This window comes from Bemisia tabaci, chromosome 9 (assembly GCF_918797505.1).
Source record: "Bemisia tabaci chromosome 9, PGI_BMITA_v3".
NCBI classification, from domain to species: Eukaryota; Metazoa; Arthropoda; class Insecta; order Hemiptera; family Aleyrodidae; genus Bemisia; species Bemisia tabaci.
The window spans coordinates 11,343,644-11,368,832 of record NC_092801.1 but is presented as its reverse complement, the minus strand read 5'-3'; the positions used below and the strand labels follow the sequence as shown (position 1 = coordinate 11,368,832).

At 36.8% G+C, this 25,189-nt stretch overlaps 2 protein-coding genes across 3 annotated transcripts in view; one reads left to right on the top strand and one right to left on the bottom strand.

The window, feature by feature from the left end:
- Positions 1-769: 769 nt before the first annotated feature.
- Positions 770-7,504, bottom strand: RpL35 (Ribosomal protein L35). Its single transcript, XM_019056055.2, has 4 exons — positions 7,359-7,504; positions 5,215-5,351; positions 4,102-4,183; positions 770-984 (listed from the first exon to the last, which is right to left on the bottom strand). Exons 1-4 carry the CDS (start codon positions 7,359-7,361, stop codon positions 835-837), a joined length of 372 nt encoding a protein of 123 aa, XP_018911600.1. The 5' UTR covers positions 7,362-7,504; the 3' UTR covers positions 770-834.
- A 1,504-nt stretch (positions 7,505-9,008) lies between these two features.
- Positions 9,009-25,189, top strand: part of mon2 (Mon2 homolog, regulator of endosome-to-Golgi trafficking) — a 35,334-nt gene continuing 19,153 nt past the window's right edge. For both annotated transcript variants that reach the window (XM_019056050.2, XM_019056049.2), the window contains exons 1-17: positions 9,009-9,465; positions 9,862-9,993; positions 10,689-10,871; positions 11,858-12,103; positions 13,320-13,445; positions 13,875-14,072; positions 14,931-15,177; positions 15,816-15,966; positions 16,408-16,659; positions 17,695-17,870; positions 19,045-19,173; positions 19,889-20,016; positions 20,938-21,180; positions 22,650-22,862; positions 23,610-23,785; positions 24,320-24,482; positions 25,020-25,164. In XM_019056050.2, the coding sequence (XP_018911595.2) occupies positions 9,349-9,465; positions 9,862-9,993; positions 10,689-10,871; positions 11,858-12,103; positions 13,320-13,445; positions 13,875-14,072; positions 14,931-15,177; positions 15,816-15,966; positions 16,408-16,659; positions 17,695-17,870; positions 19,045-19,173; positions 19,889-20,016; positions 20,938-21,180; positions 22,650-22,862; positions 23,610-23,785; positions 24,320-24,482; positions 25,020-25,164 (3,025 nt within the window). In that variant the 5' untranslated portion in view covers positions 9,009-9,348. The remainder of the gene's footprint in view (positions 9,466-9,861; positions 9,994-10,688; positions 10,872-11,857; positions 12,104-13,319; positions 13,446-13,874; positions 14,073-14,930; positions 15,178-15,815; positions 15,967-16,407; positions 16,660-17,694; positions 17,871-19,044; positions 19,174-19,888; positions 20,017-20,937; positions 21,181-22,649; positions 22,863-23,609; positions 23,786-24,319; positions 24,483-25,019; positions 25,165-25,189) is intronic.

The window sequence follows — 25,189 nt, the reverse complement described above, 5'->3', positions numbered from 1 at the left end:
CATCTAAAGGTCATTCTCCATTGAATGCACTCCGTATGAGTGTGATGTTAAGTAACTTTTTGAACGTAATTAACTTTGGAAAAATTGGAGTATTCGTCACAACTGAGAAGCTAGATTTTTGATTGCTTAAAATTCACAAATACAAATGAAGAAATAGGAGTTTCTATCTTACACAATACCATACTACAGACAGACTTCAAGAGGTTGACCTTTCTGAGCTGATCTATAAAAATAAAGATCTGTTAGAGGGGCTTCATCAGCTTAGGGCCTTGTCTCCACGGGCCTTTTCACGAGATTTGTCCCAGGGGAAAATCCCACTTACAAAGTTGGGGAAAATATTGAGTTAATCAATATTTTTCCCAGTACAAAGTATGGTCCTTTTACTCCTAGGACCCACTGGGAGAGGAAGAAGAAGTGTAAACGAATTGTGCGATACTTTGTTGAATACTCCATTGTTCAGGTTTGTTTAGTTAAAATAATGTGTCTAATTGTCAATTGAGTGCAATTGTTATTTTAATCCCAGTTACATACTCGACTTTATCTACTTCATCTTCCCGCGCAAACTAGTCGCAGGACCGTATGAGCCTCGTCCCGTGGAGATGGTAACTGGGAAAAATCCCAGAAGTTTCATTCCTGCGATTCAAACTTGGGACAAATCCCATGAAAACGTTTTTGGTGTGTTTGTCAGCCTTCCTGTTTCGTTCCTCAACGAGCGTTTGGATGAACAAGGGGGCTGAGATAATTGGATGGAAAAAAAGTGATAACATCCTTTTGAGTGGAAAAACTGTATTTTTCTTAAAAAATAGAAACAAAAATGAGAAAGAGGTACTTAATCTAGGCTTTTAGGGCGAATTTCCTGGGAGGAAAGATGGACGTCTTTCGGATCTGTTTTAGGGTCTTAGCATTAGTTTCCCTCTTGCTGAGTCGTCGACGGATGGCGCGGGTCTTCTTTGGTCGCAAATCCAGGGGCTTGTATTTTTTGTTCTGGAAAAGAGAAAGTAATGAAAAAGATGGAAAAAATACAAAATTGAAATATTGGTAACGCTGCGGAGCGCTATGTTTTGCTAGCATTTGGAAACAAAAACTCGTAATTTTTTAACTGACCACCAGTTATGATTCAAGTTTAAAAAAGCTGCACACTCAAAGTTTCAACTATCAAGTTCTTAGCCCAGAATTGAATCGGTTTCTGCTAGCCAGGCCGGGCGTAAGTCCAAAAACTCATGAGCCTTAGCGTCAAGTGAGATCAACGTAAGCCAAGGCTCATGATTTTTTGGACTTACGCCTGTCGAACAGAAACCGACTCAATTAAATTAAAATGTAGTTTCGTGTAGTATGTAAAGAAAGGACGTTTTTGGGGAGTTTCCCTTTCTCCCTCTCATTGAGCTTTTTGATGGTAAAACTGCAGAAATGCGTATCTCTGTTTCGGGCGTTGCTGACGTCCTGTCATACTTCATCTTCTGCATAGAAAACTACCGAACGTAATTTTCTGGAAATTCAACAATAAAAAAATGAGCGTTGTGTGAAAACCCCAAGTCATGATGCTGGTTTCGTCTATTTTTAAAACATAAAATAGTAGCGGAGATTTTGAAACACCATAATCACGATAAGCATTTTTGCAGTTTCACCGTCATTTCATCATGTAGGTCTCTATCTTCTAAAACGTGAAAACAAAACGGTCTAACGCTCTCCTTGGCCATCCTCTCCCTTAGAGCATATGAATTTCATGCGTGAACCCTGATGGTACTAAAGTGAACTATACTGCTTGCAACTTACAACTTCTGACGCTGGAGAAAATTTTCCACTAAGAACTTACTTTTTATTCATTTTATCCAATTTGACAAAGAGAGCTTGTCACGATAATTGGTTCCACAGAACTGAACACCCCTCTCCCATGGATCGCAGGTCACACATTAAGGGGCCATCCATTAATTATGTAAGGCACCTTTTCCCCATTCTCAGACCCCTCCTCCCTCCTCGTAAGGCACTGTAAGGCATCCCATATCCCCCCCCCCTCTAAAAATTACGTTAGGCTCGACTGACGCCCCTTTTTTTGTGCATTATCGCAGATCTAAGCATTACGTGTTCTTTTTGAAAAACAATGACACTTTAGGGCCAATATTTTTATCAGTGAAACTAAATTTTTAAAGTAAGTTCATAAGAAATATTAATGAAACAATTAGTTCGATAAACAAAAACACGTGGGGCAAAATTGAAGATTTTTTTATCTTTGGAATGGTTGAAAGTATAAAGTTGACACAAGAATGAAGTCACTACTCATCGTCCCGCGGAGTGGAGAAGTGGGAATCAAGAGAAATGACAGGAGCCTGGACTGATCGTTCAGCAATCGGTTATATTATCTATTTCATCTTGAATTTCATTATCAACCTGACAAAAAATGGATTTTTGCATTTTCTTCAAATATAGGCTGGAAAGCTTACGTAAGGCTCAGCCCTACCCCCCCCCTCCTTGTAAGGCACCATAAGGCTGTAAGAGGACCCCCCCCCCCTAAAAGCCTTACGTAATTTGGACGACCCCTAACAGTTTCCACCTACCAACTGATCTGCAAGAATTATGCCACTTGAGGGGAATCAGTAGTTTAGAGAAAAGGGATCATAATTACATCATTCTACTTTCAGCTGTGAAACATTTAAAAACTGCCAGGCGCCTCATCTAGCATTAAGTACAGTTAAAACTTGCTTACAAGGGGAACTTCCCAAGCTGCCGCCTCCGATCGGGCTGAAAAAATTCGTACGAACTCTTTGGATGAATTTATTTGACCCGTATTTTTTTGTTTTTTCCAATGCCCCCCAGAAACACCCCAAAAAAATTCCGGAAAGTTTTGCTTTGAGCGCTTGAGTCTATATACGCAGTATAGCAGTGCTCTCCTACCGTCAAGTGGTGGCTCTGCGGTAGCGCGCTCGCCCAGTGATCCGGCGGGCCCGGGTTCGATTCCCGGGCGCCGCGCCAAATTTTTACGACCGAATTTTATATTCTCACACATTTTCACATCGATTCCCATTTGATACATTAGAACTTAAAACATCAATTAATTTACAACCATCAACGATCAATAACTTCTTCAATTTGAAGTGTAGATTTTTTTGTGGGAGGGGGGAGGGGTCACGCGCGCGATATTCTCGCCAATCACTGTACTTTCACATTAGCAGACGACCCGCTCCGCCCCCTCACATCGACATATTTCTCCCGATCACCCGTATGAGTCATGATTTTTCCCATCATTATCCAGAAAATGATAATGAAAAATTGTAGCATTTTTAATTTGAATGTTCGAAGTAATTTTTCATTATCATTTTCTGGATAATGATGGGAAAAATCATGACGCATACGGGTGATCGGGAGAAATATGTTGATGTGAGAGGGCGGAGCGGGTCGTCTGCTAATGTGAAAGTACAGTGATTGGCGAGAATATCGTGCGCGTGACCCCTCCCCCCCTCCCACAAAAAAATCTACACTTCAAATTGAAGAAGTTATTGATCGTTGATGGTTGTAAATTAATTGATGTTTTAAGTTCTAATGTATCAAATGGGAATCGATGTGAAAATGTGTGAGAATATAAAATTCGGTCGTAAAAATTTGGCGCGGCGCCCGGGAATCGAACCCGGGCCCGTCGGATCACTGGGCGAGCGCGCTACCGCAGAGCCACCACTTGACGGTAGGTGAGCACTGCTATACTGCGTATATACACTCAAGCGCTCAAAGCAAAACTTTCCAGAATTTTTTTGGGGTGTTTCTGGGGGGCATTGGAAAAAACAAAAAAATACGGGTCAAATAAATTCATCCAAAGAGTTCGTACGAATTTTTTCAGCCCGATCGGAGGCGGCAGCTTGGGAAGTTCCCCTTGTTAGTTGAACTACTATGGTAAGACGAAATGCCACGTAAGTCGAATTTTATTTCCGCCCCTACACAATCCAACTTAGCGAGCTTTCACTGTTCGAATACTGAATCAGTTTACACATTTAGAGCCACTTCTGAGCATTTTGAGAATCTTAATTGCTTGATTTCCACTAAAATGTTAAGTTACTATCCTTTTGAAATAATCTAAAAACAGAGTGGCCACAAACAAATTAGCATTTAACTTACCTTGTACAGTTTCCTCAAGTTCTCTTTCTGTTTCTGGTGCATGACAATGAAAATCCTGGCAATGGACTTGCGCACGATCTTACTGTTAACACAAAAATAATTGATTAAGACTAACAGTTGAAAAAATTAGAGTTGTGTCATTGGAGTAATGAACCTATAAATGCAAGATTTTGGGATCCGCTCGAGAGCATAGAAAGTCAATGGCATAGTGAGATTTCTCACTCGATGAGATTACTTCACACCAATTTTACTTATTATCCATTCTGGTTGAATGGGTCAGTTGCGCTGGTCACAGAATCGTGTTATAATACTTGATTCTTTAGCTAAAAATAATGAGATCCGTCCAAACAGCAACTTTTTACGTTCAGTATTAACTGAGATATCGCGCTTTAAAAAAGTCGTTTTATGATGTCACCCATCGCTGTAGTGATACTCTGGGTTTCTTCCACCTAGCTTCATCAGTTAAGGGGAATACACACTTGCACTGGTTACTCAACATGAAACTCGGATGAAAGCAAGGGTGTCACTACCGCAGTGGATGACTCCGTAAATGAACTTTTTTAAAGCTCGATATCTTGGTTAATTTTGAATAAAGGTAGTTGCTGCTCGAGGAGATCTTCGTATTTTTAGCTGAACTACAAGAACTTAGCATCAAAACACGATTCTGAGACCAGCATAACTGATTTACTGAACGAAATAGTAGACCAAGGAGAAAAAATCTGTAACTTCATTTTCATGTTTGAAATCACATTACATTTTTCACTGTCTTTTTAGGCGGAACTGTCGCACACTGTAGGTGCTCTCATAAAATCTTTTTCCTTCTATCGATGAAGTTTTCACTGAAAAAACTTCTTTCAATTTTCAAAGTCCCTTGACATCTATCTCTACCTCAATCAAGATTATAATATGCTGACAGATTTCATGACACAAATGAAGTATCAACAGCCTTTTTTGTTCTTATCATTATTACTCCAGCCGTGACTCATTGTCAGCTGCAATAAAATCGATCTCCTTAATTAGCATCAAGATTCTGTGTTCTGTTTTGATTAGAATTACGTTTTATGTTCACAGTAAGAGTAAAAACTGCTGTTCTTTTAGATAGGATTTACTTACATTTTAGAGAGTTTTGACGCAGCACCACCCGTCACTTTGGCCACTCGGAGCTGACTCAATTCTGTTTTCAAGTCATTGAGCAATTTCTCCAACTCCTTCTTGTCTTTCTTTCTCAACTCATAACACTTCAGCTTACCCTGTAAAAACAAAATACAAAAATCATTAGATAAATATAAAGACCCATAAAAAATCAGAAACACGATGATTGATATTAGCGTAGAAATTAAAAAGCCACAAACTGCAATGCACAAACAACAAAACTGGAAAAAAAAAAAAATGATAAAAAAAACTCAGAATTGGAACTAAACATTGGGAGATTATATCAATGAGGATGCTATTGATGGCAAAATTTTGGATTCTGCCTGCCTCAAGTTTGCCTGGCTCAGAAACAGGAGTATAATCATTAAAGATCATACGAGCGTGCGATTGAAGATTGTTTCATCATAGCTCAGTTAATACACTTGGCTAGAAAAGAATTTCATCCCTGAAACTACTGGTAAAGAGGATCGTCAGATAGAACAAATCATCAAGGGTGTATCAGGTGGAAGACTGACGCAAAATATAGTTTTATCATCATTAATTCCTCTGTCTAGATTCAGCTGCAAGATTATGTGTCTGTTTCTTCAAAGAATTACCTAGATGGTCTTTTTGCTAAACTCTTGTCTTATTACTCATGGTCTACTTGGCAGCAGATACTGATCCGGGTTTTTTTCCCTCCTAAAACTGATGTTGAGTAGTGTTTTGGCTCAGAGACTAAAGTATAATCACTAAAGATCATACGAGCGTGCGATTGAAGATTGTTTCATCATAGCTCAATTGGGGAGAAGCAGGAAGCTTCAAAATGTACAAATTCTTTGGGTGGGTTATGAAGTTGGAACAACTTCAATTTCTGCTCTAGGTAAAGTTAACAAAACAAATCTATTACTTAATGGGTTCACAGCCCTGGGGTTTTTTTGCCATCTTTGAGCCCCCGTTACTCTGGGCCCAATGGTTGCAGAGAGCTGAAATTTTGGGATTTTCATACCATCGTACGGATCATTACGCTCACCAGGTTTCATCAAAATCGAAGATCGTCAGAAAAGTCACTGGTTGAGTTGACATGGAATGACCCTAACAAACCTTGCTTTTATACAGCTCAGAAACGAGAATTTATAATCATGGCAGATCATACGAGCGTGCGATTGAAAATTATTTCATCATAGCTACTTTAACACATTTGGATGGTGTCACAAGGTGTCTTAGTCCAACAAAATTTTTTTCTTTTTCTCCCTGACTTCCCAGATTTTCTGAAATTCTTAGATTTAGCATCTCCCCGACCATTTCGTTCATTTCACAAGTGGCACAAAAACAAAAATAGATCAGCGCAAAGTATCAATTGAAGCTCAAACTATGCGCTGGAATTCACAGCGGGTTTACAGACTATCAGAAGAGAGCGCTGAGGCAGCTCAGCAACGAAGCTACCACAAGCTAATCAATATCTCACGCATGCATTCACCCCTCAACCACCTATACATTTAATCTCCCCGAGTTTCCCAGGCATTAGAAACCCAGTGTTTATCGTACAGAGAATGTTCCTCATTCAGTACATACATCAAAGAGAGGATCATCAGAAATCAGTATCATCAAAGTTCAGGTGGAAGACTGACGCAAAATATGAGATTTTCATCACTTAATCCTCACTGATTCAATGCTTAATAATAATATTAGTTTAATAACTTTCTTGATGGTTACTTTTGTTACTGAGAATTCACTTATTCACGATATTTCGATGGAACTAGGAAGTTCTACAATGACAACTGAATTTCTCCTGCCACCCTCAACCTGGTCATTGCTTACTCGATTCCACCATGCATGCGGAAGATTAATCGGTGATTAAGGGTTTAGGGTTCCCCGATTTCATGGGTCATAAACGAGGGGGTTGTGTTGCACATTCCGGTAGAATTAATGAATAGAGACGGTAAAGGGCTCAATGCCTCCAAAATTTAAAAGAATTAGCAGGCTGAACCTGCTTGTGAAGTGTGTCAGCCTATCGCTGCATCCAATTTTGAATTCGATTACACCGCGTTAAATAGAGGCGAGACACATCACGGTAGTATTTATGATTAAAATAATAGCTTTCAGAATGATTTTAACAAGTTTCTTACCATTTTGAGGAAATATACAGCCTAAGGAAAACTAAAAAGTCAAAAATGTGACCGAAAGCCACGCACGAGGCGATTGTCAAACAACAGAGGAGGTTAGCCGTTAACCAATCAACAGCCGCTGGTCACCGACCAACTGCGTAATGGACGTGGACGTATGACGTCATCAGTCCCTAGGTGAGGTATACTTGACAGTAGCGTCGATGGTCTCTCGCAAAATTGAAGGCGCAACATTGAGAGTACCAGTATGGTTTGAACAAATTAATAGCATGAAGTTTTTCAATTCCATTTCCAAAATGAGTGTCTCGTTAACAATCAAAATTGCTCTACGGAAGCAACGTCTCGTTTTTGAATGATGAGTATTTGTTCCTCTCCTTCAATCTTAAATTCTGTTGTACACATTATTTATTTTACGTCCAAGGTGCGTAAAATCGCCTATTTTTCATTGCTCAATAGGTAGTTTTTCGTGTCGTCTGACAATTAATTCCATTTTTTTCCTTCCTCTTTCTTTAGAATTGGTGCTATTTCGAAATAAACGATTTGATTTATGTCTTACACTTTAAGAACATCTTTCTAACTCGCCCTCCAATCGCTGATATTTAAAATTCTTCTCTCTTTAAGCATATTATCTCGAACCACGGTAGTCGCTAAATATATTAAGATCCTGCCCCCCCCCCCCCCCCCCTCCTCTTCTTTTTCATGATAATAGAGCAGTTTTGTCGAGCAATATCGCTGCATTAAGATCTCTGGAAAACATAAGGTGAGTTTTCATTTTCAATCCCAAAAATTTTGCATTGTTCCTGCTGCCTTGAAAATATGTTGGCGCATCAGGAGCGACTGGACAAAAGATTCGCCTTTTCCAGATTAACACGTGTTCTACCGATAAAAAATCTAAACTAAAAATGAGACTTAAAAACAAATAAGTAAGTAATGATATGAAAAATAAGTAAATTATTAAAAAGTTCTGTAGGCCTGTCATTATTTTCCTGCACCACCACTCATTTATTTATTTCGTTTCGACCATAGCATCGTGTCCAAAACAAAATCAATGAGTAATGAGCCTTTGGATTAGGGGTAAGTAAAATCTAAAAATTAAAAATAGGTACCAAGACATCATTTTGTTCAGAATGAACGTTTAAGGGCTGACTTACAAAGCAACCCGGCGGTGAAACTACGAGACCACGTAGCTCGGTTTGCAACGTTGTGGACTTCCTGTTATACTTACTTTATTTTTCAAATGGAAAACTACTCAACGCCAATTCTCGAGAACTTCCGTGATTTTTCTTGACCATACGAAGAAACCTCTGTGAGAATTTCAAGAATTAATATTGATTTGTTGTCCTTTAAAAAATAAAATGAGAGCGGACATTTTTTAACACCGCAAACGAGATACGTAGTCGAGTACTTTCACCGTCGAACTGTCTTCAAAAAACTCAGAGACTTTTTTAAGATTAAGTTCAGGGAAGTCAACAACGTTTATTTCACCTATTAGGGCTAAGAATATGAAGATAAGCACACTAGAAAATCAGCTTATGACAAGGGAAAAAAGCGTTTATTTAAAAGAGAGTAGAGTTCCCGGGCTCACATGGGGAGGATTTTGATTGGTCTAAGAATTTTCCCCTTTCTTACTCTGTCCTTTCCTTCCCCTCCTTTCCTTAAGTTTTTGACACGAGTGACAGTTCTAAAATCAAAACAGTTGTTTATTGACCATAATGACTTTTATCAGTTATCAGTTCCAGTTTGTGTAACTTACAGTACTTTCGCACATTTTCTTTGTAAGGTCATTTCTGATAAACACCAAAATTCTATGGTATCTTTTTCCTGGAGAACAATAAGTTATTGTTTACGAAATTTGATTTGATAGCGCCTTACCGACGTCATTATAATATGGCCGACTAGTTCGTATACGTGCTGCCAGGAAAATTGCATTGTTTCGAATGACAGGTCAAAGAATTCCCATTTTTTAGCTTGTGAAGGAACTCCATGGCCGATAATGGCTCTCAGCCGTAAAAGCGGTGGAGACGCCTCAAAAACTTTTCTGGAGAGTCTTCTGAATGACCTCAAGAATCTATCAATCGAAACCCGAAAGAAATTTCCTCAAATTAAGGAGGTACGTATGTAGCTTGTATATCCCACTGAGTACACTGTATTTTCGCACTCCTCCCAACATTTATCGAGGAGAGTTATGCTTCATCTATCTATCAGAAAACAGAAAGTTAACCAGTATTGTCTGTTTTATCACTTCCTTACACACTCACTCAGCACTGATGAATCCTATCTGATTTTCCCCGGCGAAGGTTCCATGCGCAGCTATCAAAGCCCACTAAGTAGTGGTATCGACATTCGTTGCTGCTTAGTAACTTCTAAGGAACTGTAAGCGATACTAACTTTACCCTTATGAGTCCAGGGCCTACTGCTGTTGCGCACTTTTGAAAGATAGTGTCTCAGTAGTTCAACTGTTACATCCATTGGACTAAAGACGGTTTTTAATTCAATTCTTTTCTAGGCTTGTGAAGAAGGCATAATCAAACTGCGAAATGCAACATCAACTCCTCAAACACCCATCTACTACACGGTCAACCAAGTGCTTTATCCGATCATCCAAGGCTGTGAGACTAAAGATCAGCGCATTGTCAAGGTGATTACATTCCCTTTTTACAGCTTAACAGCGAGGAACAGCTAACAGCTGTAGAAATCAAGGAATTCTTCAGGATAAGAGGATTAAGTACATGGAAGAAATAAAACTGTCCTATCGTAATCATGATTATGTGAGCTTTATTCAAAAAAGTAGGTAATGACTTTTATCGAATTCTCCAGTTGAAATATTTCGAAAATGTGGAAAGATTCTTGCAAGTTCAAACCAAGGCAATTTTGATCTCTTTCATTAATACCTACGAAAAGAATGTATCCAATGTAAGTCCAATGGAGGAAGAAAAAAGCACCTGGGTTTAAATTCTTCAATTTTAGGATAATTTGATGCCATCAGATTTTGAGAGGAACTATCTGTTATTTACTGTTTCTCGATTGTACTGTTAAAGCTTCAAGCTGTTGTGCTCATTTGTTTTCCGTTAATAATTAAAGTATGAACAGAGATTTGAAAGGCTAAAAACTAACCTCTGCTTCAGCTCTTGTCCATTCTTCAACTTTAGTAATAGTCTATATTTATTTAATCATTCGATTTGATTCAAGATTAAAGTATACAGAAATACTTAATAAGTTTATCTTTTTAACTGCTGTAGTAACTGTATTAAGTTAGGTACATGTTTTAAGGACTCAGACAAGAAAATGCTTAAATGGTTACCAATAATTGATGTATTCCTTTGGTTTTGACAGATGTGCTTAAGCACTATTCAGAGGCTCATTATGCATCAGGCGGTTGACCAAAAAGGCGCACGATGCATAACTGACACCTTATGGACTCTTATGGAATCAGGAACCGAAGAGGTTAAAATTCTTCAAAGTGTCACTTTACTTTTAACCACCAACTCAGTCGTGCACAGCGATGTCCTAGCCAAAGTAAGTAATTATATTTAATTGCACACGGATCATTAAAATCATTGTTCTCATAACAGCTATGTAGTTTTACTGGCCAAAACTGAGAAAAATTCAATAATTCTCAAAGACTTGGATTATTACATGCAAGTCAATTTTTCATCATTTCACAACGTTTTCAAAACAATAGAATTGCTGATATTGGAAAATTTTAATTTAGAAATGCTCAAGTAAGAACTTTAATAGCATTTTATTTTAAAGTAATAAAGACATTATTCTTTTTTTCAATGAATGCCATTGGATCATTGATTGAAGAAGTTTGGAATGTTTTCCCCTAAAGTCTCAGAGGACACCCAGTGCGCATGAGTGCACACAAAGCCAATAAAGTTGTGTCAATGTAATTTTTTCCATTGATCAGATCGATAGACAGACAGATATTTATTTCAAAAATTTAAATGTAATAAGATATTAACTGAAACTACTTCATGTGCCAAAAGAAAAACTTGAGGGCAGATGTTACATGTTTAACAAAACTAAAGCAAACAACTCGGTACAATGAAAAAATAATTGAACAAAAAATACACAAATAAAGAGTTGTTGATACGAAGAATGGTATCCAAAAAAACTTCACACCCATTGGATCAGCCCGACAGAACACAAAATGAATTTTTAGCTCAAGAAATAAACATGTTGGAGGAACAACCTAACTAGAGAATGTAGATGAAAAACAAAAATCAAATCAAATTACAGATAAAAGTAATTTTAATACATACGTTGGAAGAAAACTAAACAGAATTTATTGTAATATGTGGCCCTGTCTTTGGAGTTGAACTCATTGAAAAATTTAAAAAATTACAACCTAAACTGATAATCCAAGACGTACGGTTTATGGCAGAGTGTTTATTTTTTTAAGCATTTTAGTATTTTCATTTCGTCTTTGCTTTGATTAAAAACTAGTCAACAGTTATTTCTCTGAGCGCCTTAACCATCTCCAAATTTTTCTTTTCCAGAATCTTGTTCTATGTTTCCGACTTCATTTCACGAAAGATTCAACGACAATCAACACAGCAGGTGCAACAGTTCGGCAGTTAGTCTTCTTGGTTTTTGAGAGAGTCGTTGCCGAGGACAAAGCAAGTGAATCCATAAGCGATGATGTCAGTCTCCCGGAAGTTAATCTGGAAGCGCTGAAAGTTCCTAGTAACATCCCGCCAAAAAGTCTCAGACCCTGTGCTGCAGATGCCTATCTAATGTTTCAGGTAAAAGGGAAATACCTTTTGGGTTAACTGCATGTTTTGTGCAAGGAAAATAATTTTTTGCTCTTTTCTCAACCTTTAAAAGAAAAGCAAATCTTGTTCTTGTAGATAAGTGAATACCTATTTTTAGTAACCCTATTTTCCTACGGCTGGAGTCATTCTTCAGCACTACGCAGAAGGCTAAATTGTCAATTGTTGATACCAAACCAATAAAAAATTATTTGTTTTTTTGCCCAAACCAAACTGATAAATAAGTTGTTGTTCCTCAGTGTGAGACAGTTTTTTGTGTCAGTGCAACATGCCTCAGTGACAAATTGTAATTCTAACAAAAGCAAAAAAAGTGACCTAAATATTTTTGAAAGTTTTATATCTTTCACCATTGGTCAAACACTCATTGTCTAAGTGATTTCCTGGTGAAACTTCCAAGCCATACCAAGTTTTTGGTCTCCTAGATGCGAATTAAAGTTAAATTTTCGAATATCTTTGGTCAGTCAGGGTGTCGGAAAGTCCAGAAGTAGTACTGATTTTTTAAGGGCCGTCGAGAAGTACGGAAAAAGTCCGGAAATTCCGCAAAAAGGTCGGGAAGTTTTAAATTTTTTTGTCACTTTTGTCGGAGTTTGAGCAAGAGATTCGAATTTTTGAAATTTTTCGAATTTCGTCAATTGGAGGTACTGAAAAAGTACTGAATTTTTCTGTTGAAGAGGCACTGAATTCCTTGGGAATGTACTGAAAAAGTAATGTAAAAGTACTGATTTTTGACTTGCTTGTTTTAGTAGACACCCTGTTGGTATGCAATTCTTCCAAATTTCGGCAGAGATGTCCCCTTTTTCAAAACTAAGAGACCGGTAAAAAATAGCTGAAAAAATGTCCCCTATTGGAAAGTTTATTTTAACCAAAGAGGAAGGTTTAATTATGTAAAATTGAGCTCTACTCCTGTCCCCATTTTAAGACCTCGTAAGGCAAATCCAGACCTCCCCATCCCCCTAAGTAGCTGATATAATACTTCAACAGCCCCAAAGAAAAGAAAAAAAGAAGAAAAGAGCAGGAGTAACAAGGTAGAAAGAATGAGAGAAAGATGAATAAGAACAGAAAAGGAACATGGAAGAATTTATTTTTCTTTGTCAATCTTTGGCTCATCTTTCCTCATTTAATATTTTCTCTGCCAACAGATCATTAAATTTCAAATTAAGTTATTAAATATGTTTTGCTCATTTTACAGGATCTTATTCTATTAGTAAATGCAGATCAACCCTATTGGCTTGTCGGAATGACTGAAATGACTCGAACGTTTGGACTTGAGTTGGTCGAATCAGTTCTCTCTAATTTCTCCTCAGTATTTTTCAAGGTTGGTTTTTCCAGATGTCTTATGAGAAATTTTTCCATGAAGTGCTTCAAAAAATCAAATAAAAAATCTGTAGGAAGATCAGTACATTGTTGTCAGAAACTGGGAATTCCATCTCTTTTCACTTTCAGCAGATTGGTCGTGAGGGAGTTCTGTAATCACGCTCACATTAAAGGCACATTTTTATGCATTGTTGCGTCACATAGTTTTAGTTTGTCCCCGAGCCAAATTTGTAAATTTCAAAATTGTTCTTTATTACCCTATGCTGTCTCAAAAGTGAGGGAATTCTTTTTAAATCGGTCACAAGAAATCTGTAAAACTCAAAGAGCTCTGATCGAGTGGTCAAGAATTTTCTGCTTCCCTGACCTTTTTTTCAAGAATATTGCAAGTACCCCTTACAATAAAATCTAATAGTTTTTCTCCATTCTTTAGCATCCAGAATTTAGATTTCTCCTCAAAGAACGCGTCTGTGCTCTGATAATAAAACTATTCTCACCAAACATCAAGTACCGGAATTTTGCTCCAACCAGTATGCAGCAGACCAATCTCCTGGACAAACCCTATTTTCCCATCAGCGTTCGGCTTCTGCGAATAGTCACTGTTCTTATCCAGAAGTATCACAATCTACTAGTACGTATCTCTAATCCCATCATACATTCCCCTTTGTATTTTTAAAAAATTCGGTTTCCTTATCATCATCAATGTTATTTAACGCTCATTATGGCTTAAAGGCAATCATGATAAGAACGCCAAAAAAGTCCGAAATCCACCCTCTAACGCACAATGTGATATGATGAAGTATGTTGTCTCTTACATTTGTTGCATTATTTGTTTCCTTTTTTTTTTTTTTTTTTTTTTTTTTTTTTTTTTTTTTTGCTCTAATTTTTTCCTCTCTCACCAGAAATTAAGTAGAATAGGCATCAATTTGCAGAAAAATTGCAATTTCCCCTTTCATCATCATTTGTTTGAAGGCTCCTTCATGATCTAATCGATGATCCGATTATGATTTATTACAACTATCACGCCAAAAACTTGAGCAAACTTTGATTTTTGTTGTGCAAGGTCAACTATAATTTATCTGCATGAACTTGATGAATGGTTTACATCCAAAAAATCTAAAAATTTTTAGAAATTAAAGGAGGATTTGTCTTCAAAATGAGTACTAACAGGGTTGCCACAGTCAGGAAAAACCGGGAAATGTCAGGGAAATCGATGAGAATGTTAGGGAAAATTTATAAAATCACCTTCATTTGCTTTCTAGAACGGGTTTAAGATTTTGAACAACAAATTTTGCCTGATGATTATTTTCAATTATGCCTTCTTAACCATCCGTCACATCTTCAATTATCAGGGAATTCCACCAAAATGTGTCAGGGAAATTTCAGGGAATTTCATTTTCTAAATTCTGCGGGAACCCTGTACCAAGTGGGATACGAGAATATTCTCAGTTTCCTGTTTTCTAATTAATTTTCATTACCGCCGTTTCAGGTCACGGAATGTGAAATTTTTCTCTCTCTGATAGTGAAATTCCTAGACCCGGATAAACCTGTCTGGCAGCGGTGTCTCGCTCTGGAGGCGATCCACAAGTTAGTCATCCAACCAGAGCTGCTGTCTTCGTTCTGCGAATGTTACGATCTCAAATCCCACACAACAAATATTCTACAGGACATCGTCAATGCCCTTGGAGCTTATGTTCAGTCCCTCTTCATTAACCCTCAAACAATATCAATCACCAGTAAGTTTCGAAAGTCGTAAATTATCGTTTCAAATGCACATACTTATGCACATTTTGCTCCTCTGGTTTGAAACTTTTCTGACAAAATGGTAGTTAATCTTACCCGGAATATTTCTACCTAGCTGTAATTTTTAGAGCAAAATTAACTTCACTGCCTCATTTGTGTGTAGAGTGTTCTAAAAGTTTCTATCTGGCTGGGGAAAGGAAGGTTCTTTGGATGACATCCAGGACTAGCATGTAACTTTCACAACTAAGCAAATTGAGGACAAAAGTTTGTCTAACAGCAGACTTCATTTAATATGCGTCTCTTGTTGATTCATGAGTTTCTCTCTTACTGCCTAGTTGGGCATTCATTGATGGTTTTTTTGTTTTTTTTTTTTCTATCAAATGAATAGTTTGACTTGACTGCAGGTAATGTGAACTATAATAATTTATTTCTCTCGTATTATTTGATTTCGTAAGTCTCAAAAATGTTCCACAAGTTCTGCATTAAAGTTTTGTTTTTAGAAATCATGTCCTGTGGAACTTAATCCAGTTCACTGGTTCATCGCTCTCCCATGTATTTTCAGAATGATTGTATTTTAAATCCTTTTTAGGACTGATTAATTTTCTCATCCCAATTTTCTCTCGTGATACAGGTAATACTAATAACATACAAGGACAGCCACCAGCAATGCTTGCCGGAATGCCTGTGGGCCCTGGAGTCTCACCGCAACCAGGATTTTTCTCCAAAAGCGTTTGGCTACCCATCGTTGTCACGTTCCCAAGTGGTCAAGCGAAGTCCACCTAGTAAGTTTTCAGCCAGAATGTTATTTTGAGCAAAAGTTTCCAGAGAAATAGATTTTATGTTGATGTTATACTTAGTAACAATTAATTATTTTATATCGATATGAATATTTCTAATTCTAATTTTACTTGCATGATTGCTAGATTAAAAAGGGCGACAAAACTCTGTGCATGATTGGTCGCAGAGAAGTAGACCTCAGTGGAGCATAAAGGAGTGTTCTACAAATTTTCTGCTATGCAAAATACCCTTAAATGTGAACAATCGGTTTTAAAATTTAATCTGGCAAAATGTTTATCCCAGAGAAAAATATGATTGTTTTTCTTTGAAATTTTCAAATATATCAGACTAAACTTCGATTAAAATTCCGATTTCCGACTAAAATTCTCTCAAGAAGACTTAATTTTCAGATTTGTTTAGCTCAATTAAACTTTTTTCCTCTGTAGCCTAGAAATGATGGATAAAGTGGAGCCCCCAAGTATTCCAGATGGTTATGGGATTTCGGTGGCATACGCTTGCCTTCTGGACATCATCCGATCGATTTCGCTAGCGATTCACGGTCCGACGCCAGTCAGCGACGGAGAGCCTGTCAACATTAAGTATCAATGTTCGGAGAAAGAGCGGGCTCTTCACTACCAGCTCCTGGAATCCAGTTGGGGTGGCATTCTTGCAGCTCTGGCTCCATTGGTCGATGCCAGGTACGTTGTTTTCTCTTAATTGTTGAGGGTCCTACAGGCTTGTCTATGATTAGAAACACGTCATTTATTTCTATGATAGGTTCAGAAGTCAGGCATAATCAAAGGAACTTGCCTCAAAAAATATCCAAAAACTTGTGTTTGCCTTAAAAAGTTAAAACTGTTTGTTGATAATGAAACTGGAAAAAGATGCATCTTAGTGCGCCATGTTACAATAAGAAAGAGAGAAGGATGGGAAAATTAAAAAACTCAAACTTGCTAGATAAATTCTCACGAAGGAAATGCTGAATGCAAACGCATCTCTGGATCCTGTAGTCTCATCTTTGCGGCTGCAAACCTAACTGACGACAGATGGACCACGGGCTCCTGAGGCTCGTTGGCGTTAATTTTACTTTATTTTGTGAGTCTGAGTTTCTTAATATTCCAATTCTCTTTTCTTATTGGACGTATTTCTGCCAAACGGAACTATGTGAATTTAGACATGAGTCCTGAGACCCATAAGAATATATGCATAACAGGGCTCACGTCATAATGCACATAGTTCCGTTTGGCAGAAATACGTCCTATGCATCCTGCTCACAGTTTGTTACCTTCTTTTTTTCTGTTTGTTACAGTTTTGATTTGTTTTTCTTTGTTTTGTATGTCTTCGTTTCTTTTGCCCCTTGCTTTATCAAAGATGAAACAACCATATAGATTTGATTAGTTTAACTTGATTTTTCTGCACCTCTCTGAACCCTTGATGGCTAGGTTAAAAAGCAGCTAGGTCAAACTTGAGTAAAGATCAATTTGTATTCGTAGGTTAAGTTTCATAATTGGATTACATTTGCAATAAGGAACTATCTCTGGCTCTCCCATTAGAGCACATATCTGCATAGGGAAACCAATGGCATGTATGCTGTTTCTAAAATGGGCCAGAAATAGTGGCTCCTTATTGCAAAATGTAATCCAATTTTCTTTAGTAGAAAGCAGGTAGTTTGAATTGCACCAATGGATCATCCTATTTTAAATAATCCATCCAGTGTTTAATTTTGTTGGCAGCACTGACGAAGCAGCAACGGAAAATATACTGAAAGCCATTCAAACGTTTGTCAGTTTGTGCGGTCTTTTAAACCTTCTCATTCCTAGAGATGCTTTCATCACCGCAATTTGCAAAGCCTCCTTACCTCCCCACTACTCTCTTAGCGTTTTAAATTCAGTTCCTGTTGGTTCAACCGGTAAGTTTTGTTCCCGTCCTCGTCCACGCAGTTAATGACAAATTGGTTCCTTTTTTTACTTCTTGAAAGTTATTTTCCTCTCTTTTATGTTACCATTGTATCTTAAATTTTTGTGATTATTTCCTTAAATTTCCATGTATAAAAGAGGCCAGCGACTTTTTGGGAAAGTTAAGATATTAGTGATTTCATAACGTCAGTTAAATAACGTCCTCTGTTGATGCACAAGAATTTTCATTTTATCAAGAAAAAATGTATGCATTTAATTGAATCAGCCTATTTTTATTTCCTATCATCTAATTTTCTCTCAAGTTTTATTTTTTAACAGAGAATTAAATAACTTAACTACTTCATAATTCCTGTAAATTTACCGTAGATTACGTTAAGTATACTTACGCAATTTCAAGTTTCATTGTCACCTTGTTTTCTGTTTTTTTAAAAAAAAAAATTAGAGAAAATTAAGCAACGTCCAATGCAGTAATGCTGTTTCGGGTTTAATCTATTCAATTCAACTGACTAAGAAAATGCGACCATCAAAACTTGCATTGGTGGCCAATTGAGTTTTAGTAGATTTTGGTCATATGATAAGCTAGAAATAAATTTCATAAACTCAAGAAATGCAATTATCTCATTGACGATATAACATATGAAATATTCAATGTGTGCACTGTATTTTACGAGTTAGCTGAGAGTAAATGAAAAGCTGGGTGCAGAAAAGACATTTATTGGTTGGGGTGTCTTAGGATCTCCATTAGCGTTACATCCACTATTGTAATTAAATCAAATGCATGGAAATCGTTAAAACCTTTATTGAATTTCCTTTATGATTTTGCAATGTTGAAAACTAAAAATCTCAGAAAATTCACCAAATAGTTCCCTCTCTGAAATATAAATTAGCTCTAGAGATTCTGAAACACCGCAACCAAAAAATACCCTTTCTGCACCCAACGCCTCAAAAGTTGTGATACTGAGTCAAATGTGATACCATCAGATCCAATACCGATCAAAAATCAGGCAAAGTCACAATTTATCATCCCAAATTCATTACACAACGCGAATCTGAAGGGAGGTATGAGGAAGAAAGCGTTGGTAATTTATGCAGACCTCTGTTACCATAAGAAGGGGAGGTTTTCAGCTTCTCAAATTATATTTTTGGGTTTTTTTGTGATTTATACAGGATCTCTTCATGGGCTGTATCAAGATAGCAATTCACAATTCAACTCATCCATGTACGGCAATGAGCTAGAATACAAACAGCAAGTTGTCGTTGTCGGCACACCCTTACCAACTTCATCTTTGCCTGCAGGTTTGCATTAATCCTCATCTTCTTCTTTGTTTTTTGAGCAGTGAGATTTGGTCAAAATAAATTGTTGAAACCATATTTGGTTTTTACATTGACTGGACAAAGTAGTTCTATCCCAATTAAAATTATCTAACCCTAGACTGGTAGACTTTGATTCGACGTCTTCTAACTTTTTTAGATAAGAATGCATTAGAAATTGGAAGAAAGAAAGAAAAAGAGAAGGAAAAGAGGGAAAGAAGAAGAGGATACATAATGAAAATAAACAAAAGAGGAAATGGCAAAAAAATAACAAAAAGAGGAAGAGGAAGAAGGAAAGAGAAAGAAGGCAAATGAGAAAAACAAAAAGAGGACAAAAGGGTAGATGAAAAAGAGGGCAAAGTAAGGAAGAGAGACATTTCCTTTTTCTCCTTTTCTTCTCGCTCTTTGTTTTTTTCTCTCTTTTTCTATTAATGAAATTGTTTATACTGAATTTGATTGTTGAAATGTCTATGATTAAAATTGGATCAAAGTTTACGTGTTCAAATTTAATTTTTTTTTATATATTCAGATCGGGTTGACAAAGTTTTGGATCCAAAAATTCCCTGAAACTGAAAGTTCTCCACTAACATTATTTCTCTTCAAAATCAGATGCTTTTTTTCGCATTTTTTGTTTCGGTCTCAACATCCTTTTTAAATTTGTCAGTATGAGGCTTTTAAGAAAAAATGAATTGACTTGCAGGTGCGCATCAAGGTCCAGTAATGCTGACGGCGAAAAATCTTCAATGCATGCGTGCACTTTTGACGTTGGCTCATTGTCACGGGAGCGTTCTTGGCTCCGCTTGGCATCTTGTTCTCATCACTCTCCAGGTTTGCACCCTCTTGCTGTTTTGAGCCCTGGCATGCTGCGGGGATTCTTGATTGGACGTATTTCTGCCAAACGGAACTATGTGCATTAAGATATGAGCCCTTGGACCCATAACAATAAGTGCATAACAGGGCTCACGTCATACAGCTTGTAGTTTCGTTTGATAAAAATAAGTCCAGTTCAACTGTTTGCTTTCGTAAAATTTTTCAAGAAATACGATGGTTTCTCTCTAAATTCCACTGAAAAAAAAAGCTCATCAAGTCGAAGCTGTGATAAAGATGATAGCATGGATATATAAAAGAGTTCACCTTTATATTCAATCAAACTCTCTATGCAGAAATGAAGTCGAATATCGATGGTGAAACTACTGAACCACGAATCCTGGTTTGCGACGTCGCAGATTTTCTGTCGTACTTTATTTTTTAAATGAAAGACTACTCAACATCAATTCTTGAAAACTTCCATGATTTTTTTTCTCTAAGCAAAGAAAACTCTGTGTAAACCTCAAGGAATGATACTGATTTGCTCTCATTCAAATAAATAAAGTGGTAGCAGAGATTATTAAACACGGCGCACAAGATAAGTGGTCTGGTAGTTTAACTGTTGATGTGTTAGTAGGGTTGCAGCGCTTTGTCGCACTTTCTAGGATTCAAAATGATAATTTATCTCACAGTCACAACAACTGGACTCCATGCTGTAATATACAGGATGTCTAAAAGTTACAGTGCCATACTTAAAGAATTTATTTTTACCCGGGAATACTCTTTCAAAGTAACATTTTGATTTGTGTTCTTGGAAGAAAGTAAAATATTATCAAAGATTTTTAAACGATGCAATCGTTATACAAGCCATCAATATGTTAGGAGTTGCATGAATCAAATTTGTTAGATCAGGTTTAATATTCATATTGACTTCTGTCGCAGCACCTAGCATGGATTTTGGGCCTGAAGCCATCGACAGGCGGAAGCTTGAAAATTGGACGCACATTCACGGACGCAAATACTGTGATAACAACTGCTGTGATGGCAGATCTCCCGATTCTGAATAATATGCTTAGCCAGCTGTTTCAGAGCAGCTCGTGTCTTGACGAAGTCTCTCTACACCACCTCATCGATGCTCTCTGTAAACTCTCTCATGAAGCAATGGAATTGGCATATTCAAACAGAGTGAGCTCAAGTTTTTTTATTTATTTATTGTTTATTATATTATTTGGAACATATCGGCCAATAAATCAGCCATGCTACAAGTCACCAAAAAAAAGGTAAAAAATAGACCTGTGTGATTATGGATTTTCCAATTCGATTACGATTCAATTACAATTAACGAAATTAATCCTGATTACGATCACGAATACGATTAAAATTGGGAAATCTGAACAATTTAAGCTGAGCGCGATAATTTTTTTTTATTTTTTTTTTTTGGTTGACTAAAAGTGAAGTTATTTTTTGGCCAAAAACAAAGTAGAAGTATACAAGTTCTTGAAGATCTCCTCCAAAAGTATTCGAAGAACACAAGCCCGATGGGGATATTTTCATGGGGTATCACTATTTTCAGTGCGAGTTTTTACCGCTAGGGACCACCAGCGCGCTACCATAGACGTGACGCAAATTCGAACAAATGTGGCAGGAATTTCAAATCCAAAATGCGACGCAAAACTTTCGTGAAGTCAAATTAATCGAATCAATCACAATTAATTTGTCAAACCTATTACGGTTATGATGAATAAAATTAATTGCGATTACGATTACTGTTCGATTAATCGCACGTGTCTAGTAAAAAGGTAAAAGGGATGGAATAAAAAGGCACTATTTAACCACAGGGTACAGAGGCATTTTTGAAATGTCACTAAGTTACTGAGTAGATGGTAAGAAATCAAGTATTATGAAAATTACTAATGCTGTAGAAAGCGTCCTGGAGGAGGAGCTGTTCAAGACCCTGTATAAATGATGCAAAGTCTACATCCTTTTTTGGTTTTTATTTTATAATAACTCTGTTGTATTTTATAAAATATCCGAAAAGCTTGGTCTGGTTAGGATACTTTCCATGTTATGTTTCATGTTGTGTTCATGCCCATGTTTCCATGTTCCATGTTTTCTAGGTTATTTCCTTATTTTAAAAAAAGAAAAAGAAAAAAAGACACAATTGTTTCCCATAATAAAGTCTCTCTAGGGAGGAAAAGAACATTTTAATTACCCTTTAGAAACATCATAATTAGATACAACAATATGAAATTTCTTTACAAAAACCTTTCGTGGAATTAGATTCTTATGGAAAATTTCTTGTCAATACTGGGCAGTCAATAAAATAGTTGGCAGGGCTCAAAACCGAGAAACACATTTTATGTTTTCTCTTTGAAATTCTATGCTGAGTGATATGTAAAGTAGGCTTCTTTGAAATTTTGAACATTTATTGTCAAATGATAGCGTTGTTTGAATGGTTGATGTGTTTCTGTTGTATTCAGTCCATGCAATTGTATCATTAAATATATCAAGAGATCAATCATAGAATAAACCACCTTTTCAGCCAGTTACTAGCTATCCAATACCAGATGTAATCTACCAACCTTCCTTCACTGCAGTATACTTGTCAGAGCCTGTGAAAAAATTCTTATCAAAACTTTTTGCTTTTTTTTCAGGAACCTTCTCTCTTTGCAGTCGCCAAACTTTTGGAAACTGGGCTAGTTAATTTGTCTCGTGTTGAAGTATTCTGGCGACCGTTGACGAACCATCTCCTGGAGGTGTGTCAACATCCGCACATCAGGATGCGCGAGTGGGGAGTTGAGGCTGTCACGTATCTGGTGAAGGGTGCTTTGCCTTATAAATACCAGCCACCTTTGAAAGATAATCAAGTAAGTTATGTTTCCAGTTCAGTGCATTCCTCTATCATTTGAATCAGTTGATGTTGAACATTAAGAGACCAACAAATCAATATGTGAGTATTTCTTAGGAGAATCTTCTTTGAGAGGATTGCAATTATCCGTCTGAATCTGTTGCAAAAATTCTTAGAATCGCGTTTATTTTTTAAACATGTCTCTGGGTTATTTCATGCAAAAACTTAACCTGTCCGAAGATTAAGTTGGACGGTAACACTAGACGGTTTAGGTTTAACATTAACTGATTCTTTTGAAACCATCGACAAGAAAAGGAGCTTAAATGGATGGGAGCAAATCTTTGCTTTCTGTAGTATTTTTAGAACAATTTTCAGCTGGATCAAAGTATTAAAATTTTGAGTTGTAAAGAAAAAAGTCTCCCAAAGAATATATTGCAAGATATTTTTTTCGTTTTTGTGTCAGAGCAAGGGTAAAGTTATACTCTAATCCAACAATTCTTGGCTCCAAACGTCCATAGCTTTCATCTCAAAATTACATTTTGTCCTTGTATGATGTTTTAAACAATATTTCCTTTGTAGCAATAAGACTGAGAAAAGGAAAAGACGTGAATTTTTTTATTTATTAATTCTTTGCGCAGGTCAGTTTCTTCTTTCCTCTGTGAATCATCTTTCTTTTTCTCTTTTCAGTAATATGCTCTTATGGAAACCTCCAAGATCACTGACAGATCTTCAGTGCTGCATTCATTAATTCTGTTGTCTTTTTCAGAAGCTCCAAACGTTACTGTTAAGTCCGTTGGCTGAGCTCTCATCCATAGCCCATGCTGATGTACGGCAACGGCAGCTGGAGTGTGTTCTGCAAGTATTGCACAGTTCTGGGGAAACTCTGTCTCATGGTTGGCCTCTCGTCCTTAGTATTATCGGTGCTGTTTCTAGTCAACAAGGGTGAATATATTTTTGTACTTTAAACCTTCCCAGAAAAAAGGACCATTGCATTGAGAAAGAAATCGGAAGTAGAAGCTGTACAAACTTTTTGACATTAAAAATGATCAAAAGTCTCCAAAGATACCAAGGCTGCGATGATATGAAGTTCACCATTCCGAAAAAAAAAAAAATTGAGAAAAAAGACTAATCATTTTCGGATTGGAAAATATGTAGCACTTGGCTCATTAACTAATGAAACCGTTTGCTTCTAACTCATTCTGTGAGATACCACAGAGGGTCACTTTTGAGTAAGAAATTTAAATTCTAATTATCTAAATCACTGGCAGAAAAATTGATTCCTTAGAAATTTGGGCTCTCAGTGTTGAAGTCCCTTTATCCACGGAAAATATTTGAAAATAAAAGGTTGGTATGTTTCCATCAATTACAGCGACATCATTGCTATAAAGATTTGCATAATTGTATCCAGCCAATTGCCGCAAATTCTACTAAGTGTGATCTGAAAGATTCATTGTTTTAATCGTCCTAATGTTTCAGGGAAAACCTTGTGCGAACAGCTTTTCAGTGCCTGCAGCTGGTTGTGACTGACTTCTTACCGTTGATGCCTTGGCGTTGTCTACCACTCTGTCTAGAAACTACCTCCATTTTCGGATCTCAAACTCAAGAATTAAATATTTCTTTAACTGCCATAGGTCTCATGGTATGTTGATTTTTTTACCCAGAAATTGAAGATTTATGTCAAGGATTTAAAATCATTCAAACAAAATTGGGAGCAAAAACACAATTGGCTTGCTGTCCGTTCATGGTACTCCTTTCATGTTTTTAAGAGATGAATAGTCCATCCCACTATTTCCAAGGTTCTGCTAGTCGAGTTAGTCATCAGTGTAAAGTAAATTTGCAATAAAAAGAACTTGAGTACATTATATCATTTTTTTTTTTTTTACTGAAAACAATTTTAAGGATTCCATTATGTATCTATTATGTTTCTATTACACTATTCAACACAATATTAGTAATAAGTTTTTGGACTTAAGTCTTTTTGCAAAATCCTTGATGTGATTAGTTCGGCACTGGTTAGTGACACCAAAGTTTTCCTTCTTTCTTCAATCACCGTGAAGCAATTTGCAACCGGAGTCTTTATTTTTGTAGCATAGGTTTTCCTCATGTGTTTTAAAGTTCATTCACAGGAATTTTTTTACCCTCTCAAAATCTTATCAAATTCTACTCTCTTTAACAGTGGAATATTTCTGACTACTTTTTCCAAAATCAAGAGAAGTTAAGTCAGTCGCTGTCGAACGACCCACCTGTGTTTCCTGATTTTCCTGGTTGTCAAGATATGCCTCCGTTCGATAAATTGTGGATGTGCCTATTCACTCGCCTCGGTAAATACAAGTATCTTTCTTTTAT

Coding starts and splice junctions, on each gene's coding strand:
- RpL35 (XM_019056055.2), bottom strand. Junction 4,184..5,214: donor GCGTCAAAACTCTCTAAAAT/GTAAGTAAATCC, acceptor TTGTGTTAACAG/TAAGATCGTGCGCAAGTCCA. Junction 985..4,101: donor ACTTGAGGAAACTGTACAAG/GTAAGTTAAATG, acceptor TCTCTTTTCCAG/AACAAAAAATACAAGCCCCT.